Below are 23948 nucleotides of genomic sequence, written 5' to 3' on the forward strand. Positions count from 1 at the left end.
CGAACCTTGTGTTCTGCAAGAGTCCATCGACTGTCTGAACTTGCCATCACATTATTTGTAGAGATACAAAATACACTACATGCCACCGTTGTCGTATCTTACAGGTGGAAAGGACGATCACATTGACGTGAATGTTGCGGCGGTGTTGCATTCGCTATGAATTTTGTTTGTTAGTAAATTGAAAAAAACTGAGCAACCGCGTCTGTACTCTTCATTAATAGTGGTTTCCACGAACGTTCGTTGTTCAACGCTCTGGAACGGCAAATGAGAACCACTTCTACTGTACTCGGTTGTTTCGAAGATGTACATCTGATTTATTTGCACCCTTTTATAGTGTTATAGGACGCTTTTCAGAGGAACGCGTGCGAACTCTGCAAACGAGAAAAATACGGGGGGCGCACGGGGGACGCTCATAGGCGTGCGCACAAGGGGGGGCAGGGGGGGGGGGGCGGCCGCCTTCTCTAATCATCTAAAAGAGGGGGCGCAAAATCTGCCCCGTACATTGACCCTTCTAGTCACCTAAGAGGGGAGGGGGGCGCAAAATCTGCGTTATACATGGACTTAGTAGGGCGGGAGGGGGGGGCGCTGCGATGAACCTTCGCCCCCCCTCCCCCTAAAGGGGCCCTCCAACACTTTTATAAGTCTTCATTGTTTTATTTTTTTTTTACTTCCGGGTTGCGTAGGCTGATGGGCTGCAGAGATTAGTGCAACAAGAACGGCGGCAGCGATAGGGGCACATAGTCCTTAGTTATTCAGCCTAGAAAATTCAAAATACAATAAAAAAAACGCCTACCCTAACTCCTTCGCGGTGTCACCTGACAACATTTCACTAGCTCTGTGACCTTTGAGAGCGCCCCACTGAAATGAGCTAAAAGGTCTTATATACGGGAAGCTTTCATGCCATTTTGGCCGTTCTTTCCACCGTAATGATGACGCCGTTGCGCTAGTAACAAACAATGTGGTGCTTCAAGAGTGAATCGCACGTACGAAACGAGGCAGCTCGCGAATGCCTCTACCATGTTTTGTAGTTTAACATATTTCTTGTTGCGACGGCGTCTACATCAACGCCCTAACGTTCTTTTCCTTCAGTGTCTTCAAAGAGCGGCGCCTGGAGCATCCCCAGCACGTTTCCTCCAGCTCCGTGGCGTTCGGCGCATTCTTTTCCCGGCGCTGCAGTTTTGAAGCTGAAAAAGTCTAAGGTCGTTGGTCTAGTTGGCGTTGCATGCTAAAGAGCAACGAAACTCTATAATAATCCTTTTTTTTTATGCAACGCGGCGATCACTTCTAACGCTACATTTATCCAATCATAGGCCAGTGTCCTACTGCGTCCTTTCCGCCCGCAATAGTTCTGGCGAGCGCCACTGCGCGTTGATGCGGTCGGCAGCGATTTAGGCATTCCACAAAAATTATTGGAGGGCCCCTTTAAACTATCTGTATCCGTCCACGTCGTCCTGACGGCGGTTACTACAAGCACCATATCGAGCTGCTGTAGCATCTTTCGCCGTGACCGACAGTCCTCGTTATGCATGTTTTGCAATGAAATTGAAGCAATAGAGCATTTCTTTTTATTTTGTCGCCGCTACTCTAATCAGAGAAAAAAATACCTTGTAGCTGCATTTAAGAAGTTAGGATTAGCAATCAATGTTCCAGTAATTTTATCATCTGGCAGCACTTCGTTAGGTTATAGCCACAGGGATCTCTGCTCTGCTGTGTTCGATTACATAAATGAAACAAAAAGATTACCGTGTTAGTCTGTTTATCTATGTTCATAATCTTGATTTGAAATCTCTTATTATTTATCTTAGAAACCAAAACGATAGTCTGACCGCTTGCTCCTTCAACAATTACATTTTTTAACCTAAGTTTACAGATTCGTTTAGTACCATAGGTGTTTACCTTAAGCATCCTGCCGCCCGGTTCTTGGCCTATCCCCCTTTGTGGGTGAGCGCCATCAGGAAGAGGACATCATCATCATCATCAAGCAAGCAAGCGTCTCGAGCTCACAGCTTCCAGGGTCTACTCCACTCTACTCCCACCGGAACTGTCTGCAGTGGTTCTGCAACGCGAACCTTAAGCCGTGCGGTTTCTGCTCTTGGCGACTCTCCTCTGCTCAACGACGGCTTCCCCTGGAGATCCCGGCTACGCCCCTGTCGGCACAGACTCCCGCCGTGCAGAAGAGGTACGCAAACTTCCAAATACACAGGCACAAATAGGTTCCACAGACTTGGCATGGTCTGACGATAAGCCAGCTGCTCGGCCGGCTGCCTGTTTCCCCGAATCAATCCCTAATCAATTCATCATTTGAACGGTTCATTACTTCACTCGTGCTGAATCACTTATACGGGAAATAATGCTCCCGTTGGGAACATTAGCGTTTTTAATATGCTTTGCGTGTAGACGGTTTCGCTGTTGAAACTGGCATGCGCCGAACGGTCCGCCCAAGAAGACTTCCGGTCCGGCACTTTCGGTAGTACTTTTTCAATGGTCCCGGCGGTGTTTGCCTGGTGTGCTTGAGTTTGTTGTTCTAATATTCATGGCGCATTCCTTCAGATGTGTTTAGAGCGATGTCTAGCGGCTACCTGAATGACGGGGCTCGACGACGTCGCACATTAGAGGTATAAGCGGAAACTGCATGAGTGATGGGAACAGTTGCCTGATTCGCTGGATAGAGAAGTTGTGCAATTCAACTTTTTGACTGGAGCTAAAAACCTGCCTCCTGTGACAGCCGCGGACATATTTATGTAGTTTGGTCTAGGCATACATCACGGTAAAACGCTTATTACTGCGCCTGAGTCACACCGGGCACTTTTGATAGAGATCGGTGCCGATCGGAATCGATCGCGATCCAAAGTGTTCGGCGTGATTGAGATATAAAACGTACTCATTATGTGATGACGTCAGGTGTGGCTGAGTAACGCTAAAAACTACGGTTTACTCGCAAGTACACTATTCATGAATGAAACTTTCAAGTTAACCCGCCTATACGTCTACAGTCCACGCTCACACCGAAAGATAAATTAGCTATGAGAGCGACGATGTCCATTGGCGGCAACACGACAGGTGATGAGCCATTTGCTGGTACCGATGCGAACCCACTCGCAGGCGTCCATCTCATTAAAAGCAAATGCAACGGCGGCTCTGCAAATGGCAACAAAACGTGGACACCGCGACGTGCACTGGGCGGCGATTCATGTTGAGCGCGGCTGCTTCGCTGCCCCGAGTGTTGCTTCGAACAGTAGACATCACTGATGAGGCTCCAACGATACAAGAAACATCTTTACGATGGATTTTCGGCGTTGGCCAGCTTTCCTGATTTGCTATCCACTTCAGGCGCCAGCGCACGCGTCTGTCTTGTGTGGAAGACGACGGCGTCCGACGTTTCCTCGTAATTGGGGACCTTCGACTAACGTCTGGTTATCGCCTCTGTGCCATTAGAGTATGCGTTGAGCTTTACTTGCCATTGATGAAGTGGGCAGAGCAAATCTCTGCATTCTTTGCTTCCAGTTTTCTCGCCTGATCGCTACAATCTGGGTGCTATTTCTGCTTTCATCTGTCGTGAAACAGAACATCTTGAGTCGCGATAGCAAATTTGTTCCGGATCGCAGACTGCATCCTGACACCTCACATCAGTGCGGTCGCAGGAAACATCGAAACACAAGCAGCCGCTGCCAGCAACGCAGGCTAAAACCACGCTAAAGCAAGGTAAACAGGAAGTTTTCTAAGGTGGGTTTCCGGTGAACGCACAATGTTAACAATGTTGCTAGAGAACAGAAATGCGCATGCGCGCGCCGGGAAACATGGACGCACCGCGGAAAGCGGTTGCAGTCCACCTCGAGTCTAGGGATGGTAAAATCGATGAACGATTAATCGATTAATCGATTAAAGGTCCACAATTAATCGATTAATCATAATCGATTTTTGTCTTTCGATTAATCGAAATAATCGAATAAAACTATTCGATTAATCGATTACGGCATCCCCCACTCCCGCCCCCAACCTGGCCCCTTGGCCGGAGCGCATGATTGCGAGGCGCGCTATCCTGAGACGCAGACCCTGAACACTATCCTTAGACGCAGGAAGTTGCAAAGCCGAATACTACTACTTTTTATGGTTCTATTTGGGATGCCGTCGTTCGCGCACTTCTTCGCAATTGCGTTGCACTGGAGTACGATCCGATGAACTAAATGCCTTCTCAGTTCAAGACATACTATAGTAACCCTGTAGTCGATCGCCGCACCAATCCGAATTCACTTGAGACTTGGCACAGCATGCGAACTGGCCCAGATCATGTGTTTGACATTGCAATGGAGTATTTGCCAATTCCTGCAACGTCAGTAGCATCCGAGCGCCTTTTTTCGCATTCTGGATGCGTGGCGATCCAAAGGAGGTGTCGGTTGTCGCCCGAGCATCTCGGGCAATTGACATTTCTTCGCTCAGTAGAAAAAAGCATGTGGTTCGGAGCAGCAACCATATGAAACAAAACAAAAAAGGGGACTGTTGAGAAAGTAAGCAGCACGTGGATTCGCCAACTTTCAAAGGAGAAGTTTATTCTTTTCTGTAGACTTCATACGTGGCAGCGCATCGTCTTGTAGCTTATTTTGTTCGTGTATGTTTTTTGCCGCGCTGTTTCATCGTGTTGCCGCATAAAGGCATGTCTGCTTACATTTGATAAACGAGTAGTTTTCGTCACCTGTAGTGTCAATCGCAACTTTCTTTGTATTTTATTCAACCCTCAGATTTTACTCGGCCTGAATTCTGTCGTCTTCTTCCTCAACTGCTTGAGCTTGCTTCACTCCCCCCACCCTTGTTTTCATCCCTCCTGGGATGATATTTGAAAACATTAGCTATAGACGCCGATTCGACGGTTCCATTGGGACCTATATACCAGATCGTCTTTAAATGTCCCTGCTGGCTTGCTGTCTTGACAACAGAAAATGGCCCTGTGTGATTCGCACCCGAGTTCGGCAATCCTTTTCTCACCAGTACGAAGTCTCCCACCTCTATTCCTGGGTCCATTGCATTCTGTTTTTTGTCGAAGTTCCTTTTCATCCTCTCCCGGTACTTCACTTCGCTCTCTTCAGTTCTTCTCTCTTCTGTCAGGCGGATCATCGCTTCAACTCCTAAGGTCGTGTCAGCTGGCAAATACGTTGGTTTTCCCGTAGCAGCAAACAGCGGTGTGCATCCCAGAGCTGTTGTATAGGACCGGTTATGATGCGCTACTGCAGCTTCAAGGCAGCATTTCCATCCACCTGGGAAGTCCGGATACATACTTAGGTACTGTTTGATATCTCGAATAGCTCGCTCCGCTAGCCCATTAGCTGCTGGATGATACGGCGCAGTAAACCTGAGCGTAACTCCTCGCCGCTTTGCCCATTCATTGAGTTGGTGACTCCGGAAGGCTGGTCCATTGTCTGTTACCAATACCTTCACGTTTTCAAACATCTTGCGGTTTAGAAAGGAGATCACACTGTTGGTGTCCTGCTTTCCAGCTTTTGCTGCCACCATCCTTGTGCACTCATCGACGCACAACAGGAAGGCTCGAGTTTTTTTCACACTCTCAGATTTTTTTCGAAGTTCGGCGAAGTCCATGTGAATCACCTCAAACGGTGTAGTAGAGTGCCTTGGTAATACCATCTGTTGAGTCGGCTGTTTAAACTTTACTTTGTTGATCTGGCATTCGTGACATGATTGCACATATCTTTTTGTGTCTTCTTTCATGCCGGGCCATGTGAACCGTTTGGTCAGCTTCATGTAGGTCCGCCAGAAACCATCGTGACCCCCTGAATGACAACTTGTGTGATAAAGGTCCAGAATTTTCGGAATTAGTGTAGGAGGCACTGCGATTCTTCCGGTTTGTGTGAGTTGTAAAGCCTCAGTCCCTTCCCAAAGTTTGGCTGCACTTATTGTTTGCCATTGTACATCAACAAGCCTGATGACCCCCAGCCTGGACATTGCATCGGCGTCTTTCATTGAAGCTCCCGGGCGATGGTTCACCTCAAAGTCGAACTGTTGTAGCTCGCTTACCCACCGTGCGACTTTTCCTTTGAGCTCTGCCATTTTCAAAAGGTGGGTAAGTGCCTCGTGGTCAGTGTATAACTTGAATTTTCGACTTTCCAAGTAAGAGCGGAAGTACCGAACAGCCTTTAGAACGGCCAGTGCTTCTTTCTCCGTTGTTGTGTAGTTCACTTCCGCTTTGTTAAAAGTGTAGCTGTGGTAGCCAATCACGCGGAGTTGACGATTACTTGGCTGGCGTTCATCTCGCTGGTAAAGTATTGCTCCCGTTCCGTAATGTGATGCATCCGTGTTGAGCTCGAACGGAAGATCAAAGTCTGGTAGTGTGAGGACTGGATCAGACGATATAACTCGTACCAGCTCTTTGTAGGCCGTTTCGCAGTCATCTGTCCAACAGAATGGTACATCTTTTTGCATCAGTCTTGTCAAACACCTCGTTTTAAGGGCATAATCTTGGATAAATGCCCTAAAATGACCGGCTAGCCCCAAAAACACACGCAATGAGTGGACATCAAAGGGCTTCGCCAGTTTTGCGATGCGTGCCACTGATTCCTCCTTGGTGTTTTTCGTAGCGCCGTCCAGCACTCGACCCAAAAAAGTCACCTTGGTTTTAAAAAATTCGCTCTTCTTAAAGTTGACTTTGAGGTCGGCTTCTGACAAAGCTGTGAGGACCTGTGCCACATGCTGTTGATGGAGAACTTCGCTTTTAGAATAAACGATGATATCCACGTAGACATTGCAAAAGCTTCCAATGAAAGGGTGTAGAACCGTATTCATCATTTTCTGGAACCAGCTAGGCGAGTTCTTCCATCCGAAAGGCAGCCGGTTGTACTCATAAATGTCGAATGGCGTTATAAAAGCGGTGTACTGCTTGGTATCCTCTTGAAGAGGTACTTGCCAGAAGCCTTTACAGAGGTCTATCCTGGAAAACCAGGAACATCCGCCTGTCTCGTCTATAATTCCATCTATTCTGGGCATAGGAAAGGGAATAAGATGCGTCTGGCTGTTAATGGCTCTGTAATCCGTGCAAAGTCGAAGGCTCCCATCCTCCTTGGGCGCTATAGTTATCGGCGATGCATATGGTGATACGGACTGACGGATAATGCCTGCATCCAGCATCTTCCCAAGCTCTTCCTTCAGCCATGCTTTCTTTTCCCTGGTGAGGTTGTATGGTTTCCTCCGTACAATCGTTGTGTCATGCAGTTTGAATGGAACTTCAAACTTTGTTGTACCTGGAGGATAGCCTCCTCTGCAGAATAATTCTGGATATATTGTAGGGATGTCATCGGATTTTGTCACAATGCGAATTTTGTCTCTCTGTCTCACTGGTTGCACATCTTGGCTCACTGACACAGTGTCATCCCAGTGAATGTTAAGCTTCAGCAATTTCATGTCTGGACGAGAGAGTAGAAAGTCATACTCGATGCCTTCTATCACCAGTGCCAGTATTTCTACAGATTGTGACTGGTATTTCAGACGTATCCTTACCCATTCGCAGTGTTCTTTTTCACGGCCGTCATAGCCCCGTACAATGACAGTTCTGCCTCTGAATATGTCCTCGGGTTTTGCTTTGCTTCTTTTCATAACTGAAACTGAAGCTCCGCTGTCTACAAGTGCTCGCATAGCTCGACCGTTCACTTCAAGTTGTATGTGCAGTAAACTCGATGACACAAGTTGGACGGTCTCATGCGTTGTATGTATGAGTTTAGAATTATTTTGCTCTCCAACGTTGCATTCATCTTTCGAGGCCCTATTCTTCTGTACGAGAGAGGCGCTTCCACTAAAGTCAGAGGTGACGCCTCTAAACTCCGACGGGTACTTTTCACCCAAGTGGCTAACGCTTGTCGTCTCTGAAATATTTTGTTTACTTTGGAAGCCTCTTTCAGCCCAGGGACGCGATAATAGCTTGAGTAGTTGGAGAAGCGCTTCGGGCGTTTTCGGACAGTGTATTAAAACCTGTCGTTGCAAATCTATAGGTAAGCCGTGAATGATAAGTGCAATAAGTGACGATGTTGACAATCCAGGTTCAGCTATGCGAAGAAGTCGCTGTTTTTCAAGAAAATACTCGAGTGGCATTCCGGACTCAAAACGGCAGAATATTGCCTCATGCCACCGCTCAAAGGGATTCCTGTTGAAAGTTGCAAGGAAACTTTCTTTCCATTTACACCAAGGTTCAGGCTCCTGTTTGCAAAATCTCCACTCGTGCCACTTTCTCGGTATCCCGTGAAGGAACTGTCGCATATTCATCACCAAGTCTTCATCAGACAGCCATCCATTGCTCCTGGCAGCTTGTTCATAGAAAGCTATCCACGCTTCTGGATTGTCGGACGCGTCGTCGAATATGTCTGGCTGGATTAGTCGCGATGATAGCTTTGCCCGCTTCGTCAAGTCTGCGACGAGAGTCTCAATGACAACGTTTTGCTGCACAATTTTCTGCTGTTGACATGCAATGGCTCTCCGTACTGTCGTTAACTCGTCATACGGCGCTGGACAGGTCGTGAAATTCCTCTCTAGTGGTGTTAGCACCAGCTCGTTGAACCTTCTTAGAGGAATGTTGACTTTCACGAAATCTCGCTTCAAAAGTTCCTCTGAAGACAGGGAGGCTTCGGTCAAAATGAGGTTTAGAAGCTCACCTGTAGTCACATATTCGGGAAGCTCCACGGCCACGTCGTCCTCGACTTGATATTTCTTGAATACCGCAGAGTCGCTGCGGTTGTCCACAAAGAAAGTCACCCACATGATGTCTCTTGTCGTCGGCTGCGCCAAATTATGTAACAAGACCGCACATAATTACGTAACAAGACCGCACATAATAAACAGACGACGCTCTTCATGTCGCCATTTCTAACTTCTTCTTTATTCTCCCCCAGTCCCCCTGGCCTGAATTCTGTCGTCTTCTTCCTCAACTGCTTGAGCTTGCTTCATTGTGTAAGTGCGGCATTGTAATATGCGCTGCTTATTTACTCACTGGTTCTCAGTGCCGTTCTGTTTTACTCTTTAGCAAATAAAATATTGTTTACCAATGAAAGAGAGAGAGAAAATATATTACAAGGCAGAGAGGGTGGCCTGAGCTAGTACGCCCCTGCCTGCTACTCTGCACCGGGGAAAACGCAACGGGGGAAAAAGAGTGATGAAGTACGATGATGGGGAGATAATTAGGTAATCCGTATATACATAATAAGACACGTTTGCTAGCCTAAAGAGGAGAAGGACGCTAGTAACCATCTTTTATTATGCTGTATACCAACTAGCCCAACTGTCCGTCTTATAGGGTATATATACCATTTTCATAATTGTTGAGCTATCTTTCCTACGATGCAGTTAGCCCAATTAATTGCATCTAGTCACTTCTTCAAACAGAGTGTTCAAGCGCGGTTTGCTTGCGCTGGGACGCGGAAAGTGTATACTCGGCTCTCTTGACACGAACACGCATAATAGACAAACGCCAGCGCGCGCAACTACGACCTCGACTCCACTTGAAGCACGAAAGTTGCTGCCATTAGTTGAGAGAAAATGTAGTGCAGGAATTCGCACTCGCGAATTGTGAAATGGGTCTATAGACCCTTTATGTAATCCGCAACTTTACGCGTCCGTTTACCGAACGTCTAGCATCCAGTGCATTACTATTGAAGAAGTGACCTTGAAGCACTTAGTAATACTGCATGGTCGCGTATTTAGGGAGAAATACAGCTTTCAGCTAGAGGCCCCCGTCTTCTGCTGTGACAAGAAAGGACAGTCGCGCAATTTATGTTGTAATGTCTGGTACACTAGATAGCGCTCACAGTTCAGGATGTACGCACGATTGAAAAGGCGTGAGTGGCGCCGTGTTACGGCAAAGACGAGGTGAAACCTGCGGAGTATACTGGCGCAGCTGCTGTTTTTTCTAGCCGGGAGGCAGAAACTCATGTCACTCTATTTACCGCAATATTAATTAGAACTAACAGACAATAATGCCAAGGGAAGTATAAAGCATGTTATCTGTAATAATTGGGATATCAATGTGAAGAAAGTAAAGTGGGCGATAAGGTAACTTGCCGCCGGCAGGGACCGAACTTGCGACCTTCGAATAACGCGTCCGATGCTCTGCCACTGAGCTACGGCGACGGTCATCCCCCCGTCCACTTCATAGGGTACACATGTGCATTTAAACCTAGGAGTGTTAGTCAGCGCCGATCACAGCCATGGCGGCGAGTGTGGAACACCCTTTTTCTGCCTTTTGGCGTCACGTAGCAAGTGACCTTTTTTTACGAGCTGGCAGCTGACCAATAATCCCTCGAGCGCATACTACCTGAAGGCACCAAGTCTGCCAGAACGAGACCCTCGCTATGAATGAAGGAAAGAAGGTGACTTTTAGGGGCTCGTTTTTCTTTGTCATACACCCTTAACAACCCCCATACTTTCCTTCGCATTATTTTCTGTTAGCTCTAATTAATATTGTGTCTAACAAAGAAAAACGAGCCCCTAAAAGTAATCTTCATTCCCTCATTCATAGCGAGGGTCTCGTTCTCGCAGACTTGGTGCCTTCAGGTAGTATGCGAGGGATTATTGGTCAGCTGCCAGCTCGTAAAAAGATCACTTGCTACGTGACGCCAAACGGCAGAAAAAGAGTGTTCCACACTCACCGCCGTGGCTGCGATCGGCGCTGACTAACACTCCTAGATTTAAAAATGCACACGTATACCCTATGAAGTGGACGGGGGGATGACCGCTGCCGTAGCTCAGTGGTAGAGCATCGGACGCGTTATTCGAAGGTCACAGGTTTGGTCCCTTCCGGCGACAAGTTATCTTTCCGTCCACTTTACTTTCTTCAGATTTATATCCCAATTATTACACATAACACCCCCTATACTTTTTTTTGGCAATATTGTCTGTTAGTGCTAATTATTATTGTGTCTAACAAAGAAACACGAGCCCCTAAATGTCATCTTCTTTCCTTCTATTTCCAGCAGTTACCTGTACAGATGGTCTGTTTGAAGCTAGTATATTTCTGTGTAATCTCTGCATAGGTGACCTCAAGAAAAACATCGCGTCAGTCCGCAATTATAGTATTATGTAGGGCTTCCACAATATCTAACCGACAAACTGAGAAAAGATGCCTTGCTTACTAGAGCGAGCGTCTTATTTAATTTCTCCTCGTCTCTCTTTTACCTTTCTCGCGATTTCCTCACCATCCGCCACACTGAATGTTTCAACTGCGACTTTCCAACCAGTGTGGTCCCCGAACGCGCCCCCGGTTTCGATGAGCTCGAGTAGGCAGGCTTCGAGAAAATACGACCTGCTGCCGAATAGTCCAGGGATGATGGCCACATATTCTTGAATCCGCGACATCAACCAACGACGACGGGTCCCTTGTGTGCAGTGTGCGAAAGTGTGAATTTTTGCACACTGGACACAAGGGGCCCGTCGTCGACACTTTCGAAAGTGTGAATTTTGGATCGTCAACGCGTCTAATGAAAAGATTTGGGCCCATATTAAACACGAACGATGCCTCCCAAACAAAGAGATATCGGTTTTAAAGCATCCATTAAAAATGTCGATTAATCGATTAATCGATTAAAAGATTCCCCCCGAAAGCAATTAATCGATTAAAGGCTAAATCGATTAACGATTAACGATTAATCGATTAAAAATTTTAATCGACCATCCCTACTCGAGTCTATCAAGTAGTGGCCGTCGTGCGCTCTGTAGCTCGTTACCACCGAACTGATGATTTTGCTTGCTTTAGATTCATGTCCTTAAGCTTCGACAGCAAAGTATTCGTGTCAATTCAACGCCGTTTTTCGAGAGCCATCTTCAAATAAAGATGATGCAGGCTTAGCGAGTGGCGATGGGCCTGGCGATAGGCACTTCCGGAATCTCGGAGAACATAGATTATGTGTTTGTTAGTTGTTTTTACCTCCATAGCTGGCGCCACTTGATGTGGTAGAGCAGCTACGCCTTTGCGATACCCGAATACTGGACAGGCTAAAAAATACGGCAGATCCCACGCATTGCGGGAATCGATGTAATGCGAAGCAGCCAGCAAACAGCCGCATGCATCGCCTTATTTGTCTTTGAGGCAAGTGAAGTCATTCATGTCATGACATCTAGTCCACTATATATCGCATCTTTCTTTCGCATGCATGTGTGCATATACAATATTGTTATACCATGATAATGGAACGTACATTCTGATACATACAATGCACGACCTGTCATTTATGTTCGTCACTATGCTCATGTCATATGCCGTACTAATTTTGGTATATATCCAGTTAACAAAACAGCCGGAAGTGCACCAAGACAGTGTCATGTAAATCATGCCATACATGACATGCATGTCATGATTTGATTGTTAGGACCTGTCGTTTATGTTCACCATACAGTCACGTCGCGGAATACCGATTTTGGTCCATATCAAGCTAGCGAAACGGCCACGAGCGCACCATGAGCGTGGCATGTAAGTCATGCTGTGCGTGACACGCATGCTATAATTTTCATGTTACCAGCTGTCATTTATGTTCAGGGGCGTAGCCAAGGGGGGGGGGGGTGGGGGGGTTCAAACCCCCCCGACATTTTTCAGTTTTGCTTGCGTATATATACACGCACACATACAAACGCACGCACGAACATACATAAAGTATGGTTGAACCCCCCCCCGAAAAAAATTTCTGGCTACGCCCCTGTTTATGTTCGTCGTACAGACACATCCCACGAAACCAATTTTGGTGTATACGAAGCTGGCGAGACGACCGCGACCGCACCATGAGCGTGGCATGTAAATCATGCCCTACATGACATGCATGACAGGTTACCACCTGTCATTTATGCTCGTCGTACAGTCATGTCACGTAGAACCCAGTTTGGTAAATGTCAAGCTAGCGAATACGCCGCGGGCGCACCATGAGCGTGGCAAATCTATCATGCATGCCCTACATGACAGACATGTCATGATTGCCATGTTACCGCCTGTCATTTATTTACGTTATGCAGTCACGTCACGCAATACCAAATTTGGTACATGGCAAGCTAGCGAAACGGCCGCGAGCGCACCATGAGCGTGGCTTGTAAATCACGCCATGCATGATTTCATACAGAAATTTTTCCTCATGCCAGTTCTGACATATACCCATTCAATTAAACAGCCACGAGCACCCCGAGAGTATTTCATGTAAATCATGATGTACACGACATGCGTGACGTGATTTGCTCGTTATAACCTGTAACTTACATTTGTCATACATTCTTGTCACGCCGTACCAATATTGGTATATATCAAGTTAACGAAACGGCCGCAAAAGCACCAAGACCGTGGCATGTAAATCAAGCCTTCATGGCATGCATGTCACGATTTTCATGTTGTGACCCGTCATTTATGTTCTTCATACAGTCATGTTATGCCTTACCAGTTTTGGTATACATGCCATTAACGAAGCGACCAGGAGAGCACAAAGTCGTAGGCGGATAGATAGATAGATAGATAGATAGATAGATAGATAGATAGATAGATAGATAGATAGATAGATAGATAGATAGATAGATAGATAGATAGATAGATAGATAGATAATAGATAGGATAGATAGATAGATAGAGATAGACAGACAGACAGACAGACAGACAGACAGATAGATAGATAGATAGATAGATAGATAGATAGATAGATAGATAGATAGATAGATAGATAGATAGATAGATAGATAGATAGATAGATAGATAGATAGATAGATAGATAGATAGATAGATAGATAGATAGATAGATAGATAGATGCACTCAATGTCGCAGAAGTTCGCTACGAAATGCTTGGCATTTAAAAATGCTAATGTGCGCCTGTCGTAGCCGTTACAAAGCGTTATGCGTTAAGCCTGCCCTCGGTTGCTACTCAGCTCTGCGATGACTTGGCGGCCCGTCTCTCGGCAACTTCTTGGCGGTCACTTTGCCGATCCGTATGTCATACGCCGCCGTTAATCCCTTCGTCGTCTCTTCTCATTTCTCTCGCTCTGTGATAAATTCATTCCGTCATGAGACAATATGTTCGACTGCCTCTTTCCGATTTCCCACATGATCTGCCCATCACACTTATGCCCCGTACGTGTTAACTATCTCAAGACTATGCTGCTGAGAGCTGAGAGTTTCTGATAAAGGGAAGCTCAAAGCATGCACAAATTAAAAAAGTAACAAGTAAAGAAGACAAACATATAGCTACGTGAACCAAATAATTATGGGGAGGGGCGAAGCATGTATAGGGAAGGGTCTTTCAGCTCCACTAACGTGAAACCTGTGGAGGGGCGAAGCATACAGGGTGCACTGGTGTTTACAGCAAAATCACTGCTAATGGGCAATGAGAGACAGATGAAAGATTAGACACAGAGACCCGCAGTCTGCTTTTAGTTAACGTGCACGCTGCGAATCTTTATTGTTCAATTACGCACAAGAGAAATCCCCCACCGGTACTACATTGTAGGTAACGATATATACGGCGGGGCCGGTGAACGGTTGCGCAGCGCGAGCAGTCGGTTTTTCCAAGAAACTTGCTAGCAGTCGCTGGTTGTGTCGGCGTTGTCTCTCGCGGGCGAGGGCGCGTTCTCGTTCCTCGCGAGCTGTTATTTTAGCGTTCATCGCAAAAAGAGCGTTTCCATATATTCAACGCGCCGTTCGCTCTCTCTCGCCACACGGCGAGCGCTGAGGCGGTGGCGCCCTTTCTTGCGCTCAAGCAAATGGACAGCAGACGACGATGCACGCCGACACCCCAAGGTGCTTCGCCCCTAAAACACTTATCTGCCGCTGTCGTTCCGGAGCCCTCGAAAAACGTCCTTCCACTAAGGACTAGGCTGCTGCATCCTCAAAAAGCTTCTGACAGCAGGATCGCGCCAAATAAGTTAGCGGAGGGACAGCGGCACCTGTAGATAAGCTGGACAAGTACCACGACCCATGAAACGCAAAAGAAGCTGTTTCACGTCTAAAAAACGTCTTGAACGGATAGCTGTAAGGGCTATATAATACATGTCTTCTTCAAGACAGTCTGTAGCCGTAGACGGCTATCCGACATTTGGATAGCCGCGCTAATGTGACGCTAAAAGTTGTCTAAAAAACATCTTGACAAGGTCAAGCTAAGCCGTTTTTTAGACATTTTCGTAATTTTTGCTGTAATGGCTTTAGAAATTAAAAAAAAACAATATATTATAACTGTCTTTGCAGCGTGTTTGGTTGGCAGCCTGATGGCCCCTACCAGGAATTTACATAATACAGAGACTGAAAAAGTTCCCGCGGGAGCTCTTTCCTGTTTTTCTCCCATGTTCTATGTCAGTCGTCGTGCAGGTGACCGATCAAGCAACATCACTAACAAACCTGTTCATCCAGCCATGTCCTCACCGTGGCATTTATAATTTTTCGATGTGCCATGTGTCAGTGCCATGTGCCGGGAAAACTACTTCAGCACACCAGATATATCCTATTTTCATACAGAACACAATATCGGTTTACTATTGAACAAATAATCAGTCTGAAAAGAACGTGACCGCACAAGGTGAGGCTGATTTCCGCGGCAGCAACATGAATATGTTCTGCATGAATGCACTCCACGTCCCGTCAAAGAAACTGCACTGGCTTCCACATTAGCTGGCGTGGTCTCGGGCCCAGTGTCCATTGTGCAAACAGTACCTGAAGAAAAGATGCATTGAAGAAAAAGTAGCTATAGGTATGATTTACAACAAATAACAGAGCACCAAGTCATTCTAAAGGCAGATTTTCAATTACAGATGTCATGAAATGCTGTCATGTATTTATAAACGACAATCAGTGATAACTGAACTCACAAAGCGAGGCACCTATTGCAGAAGCGTTGCGCTTTATTTGTCAGCGACTGGCCGACATGGTTGTAAGCAAGCAAGCGTTGGCTCGCACGCACACACCCACACACGAGCTGCATCCCGCAGAAGAACAAGATGACCCGAAATAAGGCTAGTCACTCTGGCTTACGATTAGCACCGGCGCGTCTTTCATATAGCTTCGCGTTCGACCAAGATTCAACCACCAGCACAGAACTGTCATATTTAACGTCTTAATTACAAGACAGCTAAAACGTTCCAGCAGTAATGACGAAAAGTGAGCCGCACTTTTTCCCAGCTGCAACGAAGGTGGCGAGCAGATATGGCCATTTTTGTAACGAACCATCGGCGAAAACACACAGCAGTGGCGTAAGCAGAAATTTTTTTCGAGGGGAGGGGGCATCTCCTTGATTCGACATTGGGTCCGGGCAGATATATAAGTGGGGTCGAGTGTCATTTAGTCCTCTGTATCCCATGGGGAAAAAATTTCGGGGGGTTGGGGGCGCCGAGTCCGGTGTGCCCCCCCCCCTGGATACGCCCCTGACACACAGTATGGTTTGTTTCACGAAACACTTATGGAAAATATCCGCCATGAGCACAGTTACTTGGTGCTAGATAATTACAGCCAGTGAACCGTACAGAAAAGCTGGCAACGCTTCAAAGCGCAATTTGGTGACCGCCCAGCTGGTGCCAGCGCAAAACGACGCCAACGGGGCCTCCGTATTCGCCGGTGCACAATCGTGAAGGAAACGTTTCAACATGAATGCCATCGAAGCTGATTGCACGGTGCGCTGCGTGCGTGCCCTGCGTTTTGCTCTTGTTGTCAATCGCTGTTGTGCGAGCATGCTGCTAGAGGCATCATTATCTGTTGATAGTAATATATCTACAGGTATACACATGCGGTGTCAAAGCAATTATGTTGGGGGTTTTGTTGTCTGCGTCAGGTGTTTGAGTAAAACCGACGGTCACCGTTCTCTTGACATGCCATTTTGGCATATTGACCCTTCTCGACAAAACATTCGAAGAATCATTGAGGCAGTCGTTGTGCACTCGCCGGCCCTTTCAGACAAAATGTCTAAAAAATGTCTCGAAGTAGACGTTATGAACTTGTTTGCCAAATAGACTCTGGCTATGCCGTAGCTCTATAGAGAATGCTAATAAACAGTACGCAAGCACATCTGAGGCGCTAATGTTATATTTTAAAAAATCTCTATTTTAGGTCATCTCCTAGACAAGACGTCTATAGCCGCTTGGAGACGTTTTTTAGAGGTTTTGTGTTTCGCGGGAAGCGCCTGACCAGCGAGGCGGTAGAGGGTTTTCACGTGACGACGAGCGTTTGGAAAACTTATTCTACCGGCTTTTTATATTAAAAAATCCGGCAGATCCCACACACTGTGGGAATCGGTGTAATGCGAAGCAGCCAGCAAAGAGCTGCATGCGATCGCCTTGTTTGTCTTTAACGCTAATGAAGTCATTGATCTCGTGACATCTAGTTCACTATATAACGCATATATATGTTCCTCATGCATGCATGCATACACAATCTCGTACACACCATGAAACGTATATTCTGGTATTACAATGCATGACCTGCCATTTATGTTCGTCACGCACTAATGTCATGCCATGAAAGTTTTTGTATATATTAAGTGAACAAAACTGCCGGAAGCGCACCAAGAATGTATATCATGCCGTACATTACATGCATGCAATGATGTGCTTGTCAGGACGTCATACAGCCATGTCGCGCAATACCAATATTAGTGCACATCAAGCTAGCGAACCGGCCGCGAGTGTTCCATAAGCGTGTCATGTAAGTCATGCCATATATAATACGCATGTCATTATTTTCGTATTACTACCCATAATTTATGTTCATTGTACAGTCACGTCGTGCAATACCAATAGCAAAATGGCCGCGAGCGCAACATGAGCTTGGCATGTGAATCATGCCTTATATGACATGCATGTCACGATTTTCATGTTACCACCTGTCATTTATGTTCGTCATACAGTCACGTCGCGCAATACCGATTTTGGAGTATATCAAGCTAGAAAACTGGCCGCGAGCGCACCGCAAGTGTTGCATGTAAATCATGCCTTACGTGACATGCATATTGCGATTTTCATGTTACCACCTGTAATTTGTGTTCGTCATAAAGTCACGTCACGCCAGGGGCGTAGCCAAGGGGGGGGGGGGGCAGTTGGGGGTTTCAAGCCCCCCCCCGAAATTTTTCAATTTTGCATGTGTATATATACATGCACACATACAAACGCACGCACGAACATACATAAAGTATGCTTGAACCCCCCCCCTGAAAAAAATTTCTGGCTACGCCCCTGCGTCACGCAATACCAATCTTGTTGTATATCAAGCTAGCTGAATGGCCATGAGCGCACCACGAGCGTGACATGCAAGTCGTCATACATGACATGCATGTCATTATTTTCATGTAAGCACCTGCCATTTATGTTCGTCATACAGCAACGTGGCGCAATACCAATTTTGGTGTATACCAAACTAGCAAACTGGCAGCAAATGGCATGTAAATCATACCTTTCATGACATGCATGTCATGATTTTCTGGTTACCACCTGTAAAAAACGGTAAAAAACTGGCTCGAAAAAATCAGTTGTCAGTCCCTTAATGCATTTCCATCTACGCAGCAGTCTTTCGCCTCCAAGTGTTACGAGTGTAACATATGCTGCCGGGCTTTTTCTTTTTTGAAAACTTTTGCTGCTGCTTCCACAATACTGCTGGTTGAGAGACGTGCAGTAGCATGTTTATTCTTTGGTGAATTGTAGATCCAATGTAATACGACACACCGACAGCTCTTTCACTATGACAGGTTGTTGCGTGCCGAAGTGTTACAACCGCTGCGAAAATGGTAAACCACCTTTGGCAATCTCACGAGTGCAATTTGCTATAGGCCACCGACTCCAGCGGCTGCTACATATGGCCCGTGTGAAAAAGCCGTAATTGTGTAAAATGAGACAAGTGCAATGAAATTGTGACGTATAAAGCACCAGCTCCATTTGTCACTGGAATTGCCGAGTAATTGCATCCTCTGCCGTTGGTGTCACATACAGAAATAGCAATTGTATACAGGATGTTTTCTTAGGCAATACACATATTTAATAAAGATGGTATGATAATGAGACCCCTGTCATCTTCGTAAATGAACTCTACGTCGAGGTGGAAAAACATTGCGATACTTAAAGTTCCATTCAAATAAGTAATTAACAAAACTTCACTAATTAACTTTTTAATTATTCATTTAAGGGCTGTTGTTTATATGTAAGAGCTGTAGAGCGTGACAACTTACGACATGACCATTTTTTTTAATTGAAAAAAATGCACATAGTTTGAGATAATAATCCCCAAAATTCAAGATCCCGATCAATGGGATACCGAAACTGAGTGCACCGGGTGCGCAGGAAATCAGTCAGCCCGGAAGCTCACATGACATTGAAACGGCAACTCGGACCAAATACCCAAATGGACCGCTTATTCTTTGCATTTGGTGTGTGGTGCTTATCCGTCTCGTTAAACTCAAAGAAGTGCAAAGAAGTCGTTCGCTTGTGTGCGAGAAGTAGTGCCGCAGTGGCTGCCGCCTAGTTTTAAGTTGTACAGTCAAAGAAAAAGTGGCAATTGCGGTTTTCTTGCCAGCATTTGTTGCAATTGCGATAGTGGTGCTGTCACTGTCTGCTGGCATCCGTTCTGCTGGCATCCTCACAGAGCACTGCATCTTTTCGTGTTTACGTGCATTCGCTTGCATTTAGTATCATCGACAGCCGTGGGTAAAGCCAGATTTCGGAATACGTACATTAAATTGTTTTTCCAGCGTTCAAACAGAGACCAATTGGTAAGGCTGCAATGTAAGAATAAGTTTCCAATGACCACGAAAAATCCATAGTTTCTGTAAGCGCGAAGGACACGTAACACAATCGAAGGACACAGGACCTGTCCTTCGCGCTTACAGGAACTATGGATCAGTACCAACTAGCCCGATCTCAGTGCCTTCTAAGAAAAGTTGAACAGCCAGTTAGTGAATGTGCTGGAGAAAAGGTGCCTGCAGAACACGTGCATAAAGAAAAATCTACCTTTCTTGGATATACTTTACAAGTGCCTTTTTGCATCTTCATGAAGCTGACGTCGGGGAAGCATGTCGGTCTATTGGTGCTTGTTTGATTCACAGTCCACGTCTGACCAACCAACCAAGATAACAGTCAATTTTCATCCGCACATGTGTGTCTGGACTAGCACACAGCTATTGCACAATATAAACACGATGTTCCACCACTCTCGTGAGCACCTGTACCATGTACAAAAACCTGTGAGTGTGTAAATCACACTGGCATAACTACACGGAAAAATTCAAGAACACAAAACAATAAAATGCATGCGAATGCACACAGAATTCGAAGAATTGGGAGTGCGGGACAAAGGACGACAGGTCAAGAAGAACCAAATGAGAAAGAGTGCTCGCGAGGGGCAAGCTTCCGTCGTTCATGATCCCGTGCTGCCCGTTGTTTGAACCTTACTGTGGTGAATTTACTGCGCTTTAAATGTCCACGTCTACAACTTTACGGAATAAGGTGATGGCGAACTCTTCAGGTGTGAGTAAAAGTACAGCATTTTTAATACCGACAGGCAAACTGGATGGTGTTATTACATTGAATGCATGGGCACAGCACAGACCAGTCAAATAAGTTTTTCGCAAGTCCTGCCACGTACTTGCAGCGTCTCCGTTCTTATGTAATAGACGCACATGCACTACATCCCCTTTTTATTTATGTCGTGACAACGGGTGGTATGTACTACGTACTTTGAGTAGGGGGGGGGGGGGGCAGGTCAATGCACACCCACTAACGAGTTCGAAATGCGAAACACTTTATATGAAGACTCGTACGCGCATGCAAACGCGCGCGGTCGGATGAGACAGGGTTTCAAAACAAACAAAACGACAGCTTTCCGTCGGCCGATCGCACACGACGTCCTTCCGATAAGTCGTGTATGTCGCACGGGCAAACGGTGAACACAGGCTAGAAGTCAAGCAACGAGGCAACGGCAATGGTGCACTGTGAGTTAAGCGAGTCTACGTCACGGGCAGCGCGGCCCTCCTGAGCACCAGATACCCGTTGACCTGGTCGGCGGTGAGCAGGCGCAGTCGCGCGTACTCGTGCCTGTTGGCGTAGCGCAGCTTGGTCTTGGGGTCCGTGTACGGCGCCACGAGGCCCGTCAGGTCAGAGTACTTGCGCCAGGGACGCAGCGAGGGCGCCGCCTCGAGCGCCGCGTAGGCTCCCGGTTGGAGACGCTCGGCCGTCACCACCTGCTTCAGGCTCTTCCAAACGCGAGGCTTGCTCTTGGTAGAGGTCGACGAAGACTGCGACTGCTGCGGCGCGGAAGGTTGCTTGGAGCTCGTTGAAGGCTCCTTGGAAGTGCTGGGCCGGTCCATCTCTTCCTCCTTCTTCTCCGGCTCGGGTCTGGGACGTTTCTTGCCCATGGCTTACGGGTTCACACACAGCGAGGAGGGGGGAAAGATCTAGGAGCCCACTGAAGGGAGGTCAATGCACACCCACTAACGAGTTCGAAATGCGAAACACTTTATATGAAGACTCGCGCTGGCGGCAGCTACAGTCACACTAAATGAGGGCTGTGATAGCGAATCACTCGATCAACAACGCCGACAATTCCTACACTGGGGAATATCGTTGTGGCCGTGACCAACCAATACAATATACGGCTCTGTGACCAACAATCGTCATAATACCAGAGAACATCTGGTAATACGGTAATACCTAATCGTACACTCGTATTCGGCTTTGACCTCGGCTTGGATTGAAGTAGAACACTGTAGATTGAAGCGAACTGTTTTTCGGATCGAGTCGGCATCGTGTTGACTCGTGACTGGCCACTGGTTGAGAGCACGGACAGCTGCACGGAAATCCAATTTTTTGCTGCGGCCTTCCAGAGAGCAGCGAAAACGTTTATTCCACGCGGATTTCCTCGCCCAAAAACCGAACTGGCGTATGCTAGTCCCGAAATATGCGCTATTTATGGTGATGAGATCGTCGACTCTCTTGAATAAAGAGTATTTTGTTGTTGTTGAGTTGTTGGGGCGTGAACTGAACATCGTTTTGGAAGAGCCATAGCCAGAAACGTCGCAGATTTCGGGAATCGTACTCCCGGCGCTAGCGTTGTGTGTTTCACGGCGCCTTCACGGAAGAGGCCGTTCGCGAGTCTCGTAGCACCTGTGGATCCTCGCGTACTCCTACTATCAGTCGCCGGGACGGCCCATCCATTGGGCCATGTGACACCGGCGGGGGGTGTGAGTGGGCGTTTTCGAACACACAGCAGACCGGCGGCGCTGAGCGGTCCCAACTCGTCGCGCCAGATCGTGGTGGCTGTCTGCTTCGTCATCGCGCCGTGATGATGACTCTTCAGGACGGCACCGATGACACGGCAAATTCGGCGGACACCTCGCTCAAGGTAAGCTCGGCGGCAGTACGCGACAGGCACTTCATCCAGCAGCAGCCGTGACAGTTGGGAAAACGCGATGAGCATGTTAGGCCTACCAGCCTGGGACGTGTCGCGAGTCTGGGTCTCTCACGCCTGCGACCGCCGCGTAAGTTCCTCGCCGCATTTCATCTCGACCGTTTTGTCAGATTTTCGGGGTACCACTCGACATTTCGCACTCCGTGCGAGCTTGCCTAACGCGCCGTTGGCAAGCGTGTCACTTTCGCAAGCTCGTCAACACCTTGTGCTTCAATTCACCGCCCTGAAATTTGCGATGCAGTTTAGCCTTTCTATTCCTTGAGCATAGCACCCGTTAGTCTGCTTAGTAACGTTCAGGAAGCGCCCAATCTACTTGGTTGTCGGAAGCGCCGGCCGGCATTGCGCGTTTGTCGGTATGGGCTTGCAGTGTTTTCTTCTTGTGGCTGCGCATTTCGCCCGTACATTTTTTTTTGGGAGTGGATATTCGCCCGGCATCCGGCTGAACTGCGCGAGCGGAACTTGGCCGCAGTGTCTCCTCATTGGCCGGCGGTAGTCACGTGGTTAATGCCGGCATCCTGTGGCAAAAAGTGCTTTGCCGGCACGGGTATTTGCCGAGTGTCATTTCGCGAGCGGCCGTCAAGCGAAGAGTGCCGGCATTTAGTGAGGGAACAATTATATGCCGGTACTTTGACTTACCCACGCCGTCGTCACATCTGAAAACGCACGCCGTGACAGCAACAGTTGTCCGGTTCTGGTTTGACCGGCAGTTTGCTTTTGCGGCCGGACGCGTCAAGCGACGAGCGCCGGCACTTAGCGCACGGGTATTTGCGAGTTTCATTTCGCGAGCGGCCGTCAAGCGAAGAGTGCCGGCATAGACCCACGCCGTCGCCACGTCTGAGAACGCACGCCGTGATGGCAACAGAGTTGTCTGGTTGTGGTTTGACCGGCAGTTTGCTTTCACGAGCGGCCGGCCGTCAAGCGACGAGCGCCGGCACTTAGCGCGGAGACAATTATTTGCCGGTAGTTTTACTTATCCATGGTATAGCCTCCCCTGAAAACAGGCTGTGACTACTACGACGGCACAAGTCGTCCGGTTGTGCCCCTAGCAAAAATTCTGATAGAGGTCTGTATCAGTCTGATACAGTTTCCTATCAGTTGCCATAGTCTTGTATAAGACTGATACAAAGTCCTATCAGTTCTGATAGACATCCGTATCAGTCTGATACAGTTTCTTGTCAGTTTTACCAGTCTTGTATCACACTGATACAGGGTCTTACCAGTGCTAACAGTTTTTCAATCAGTCTGATTGGCCATTTCTATGGTGTATTAGTCTATAGGTTTTTAGTCTTTTGTTGGTTTATGGGATCTTCATAAAATGCAGTAGTGTCATTTTAACAGTTACTCTTTTTTTTAAACACACTGGTCATATATATGATTGGTCATTTCTGCATGCATACTGGTGTATCAGTGTTTTCTATTGAACATTGCGACCATCGTATGACATATTACCATCATTCAATGAGTGCCACTGGTAGCTTTTGGATGCGTAGAATAAAGATGTATAATGCTTCATGCAGGTGTTAAGCATAATGAACACACTGAGCTTTGCAAAGCAGGTTTCAGGCTAGATGA

General features: G+C 47.0%; 2 protein-coding genes across 3 annotated transcripts in view; one reads left to right on the forward strand and one right to left on the reverse strand.

Moving 5' to 3' along the window:
- Nucleotides 1-18654: 18654 nt before the first annotated feature.
- Nucleotides 18655-21378, reverse strand: LOC119376257 (INO80 complex subunit C). The gene has a single exon (XM_037646164.2). It carries the CDS (start codon nt 21322-21324, stop codon nt 20917-20919), a length of 408 nt encoding a protein of 135 aa, XP_037502092.1. The 5' UTR covers nt 21325-21378; the 3' UTR covers nt 18655-20916.
- Nucleotides 21379-22004: 626 nt separating this feature from the next.
- LOC119376255 (sorting nexin-6) overlaps nt 22005-23948 on the forward strand; it is a 32181-nt gene continuing 30237 nt past the window's right edge. The window contains exon 1 of one of the 2 annotated variants that reach the window (XM_037646160.2): nt 22005-22310. In XM_037646160.2, the coding sequence (XP_037502088.1) occupies nt 22251-22310 (60 nt within the window). In that variant the 5' untranslated portion in view covers nt 22005-22250. The other variant, XM_037646159.1, reaches the window with a different exon arrangement.

This window comes from Rhipicephalus sanguineus, unplaced genomic scaffold (genome assembly GCF_013339695.2).
Source record: "Rhipicephalus sanguineus isolate Rsan-2018 unplaced genomic scaffold, BIME_Rsan_1.4 Seq1138, whole genome shotgun sequence".
Taxonomy (NCBI): Eukaryota; Metazoa; Arthropoda; class Arachnida; order Ixodida; family Ixodidae; genus Rhipicephalus; species Rhipicephalus sanguineus.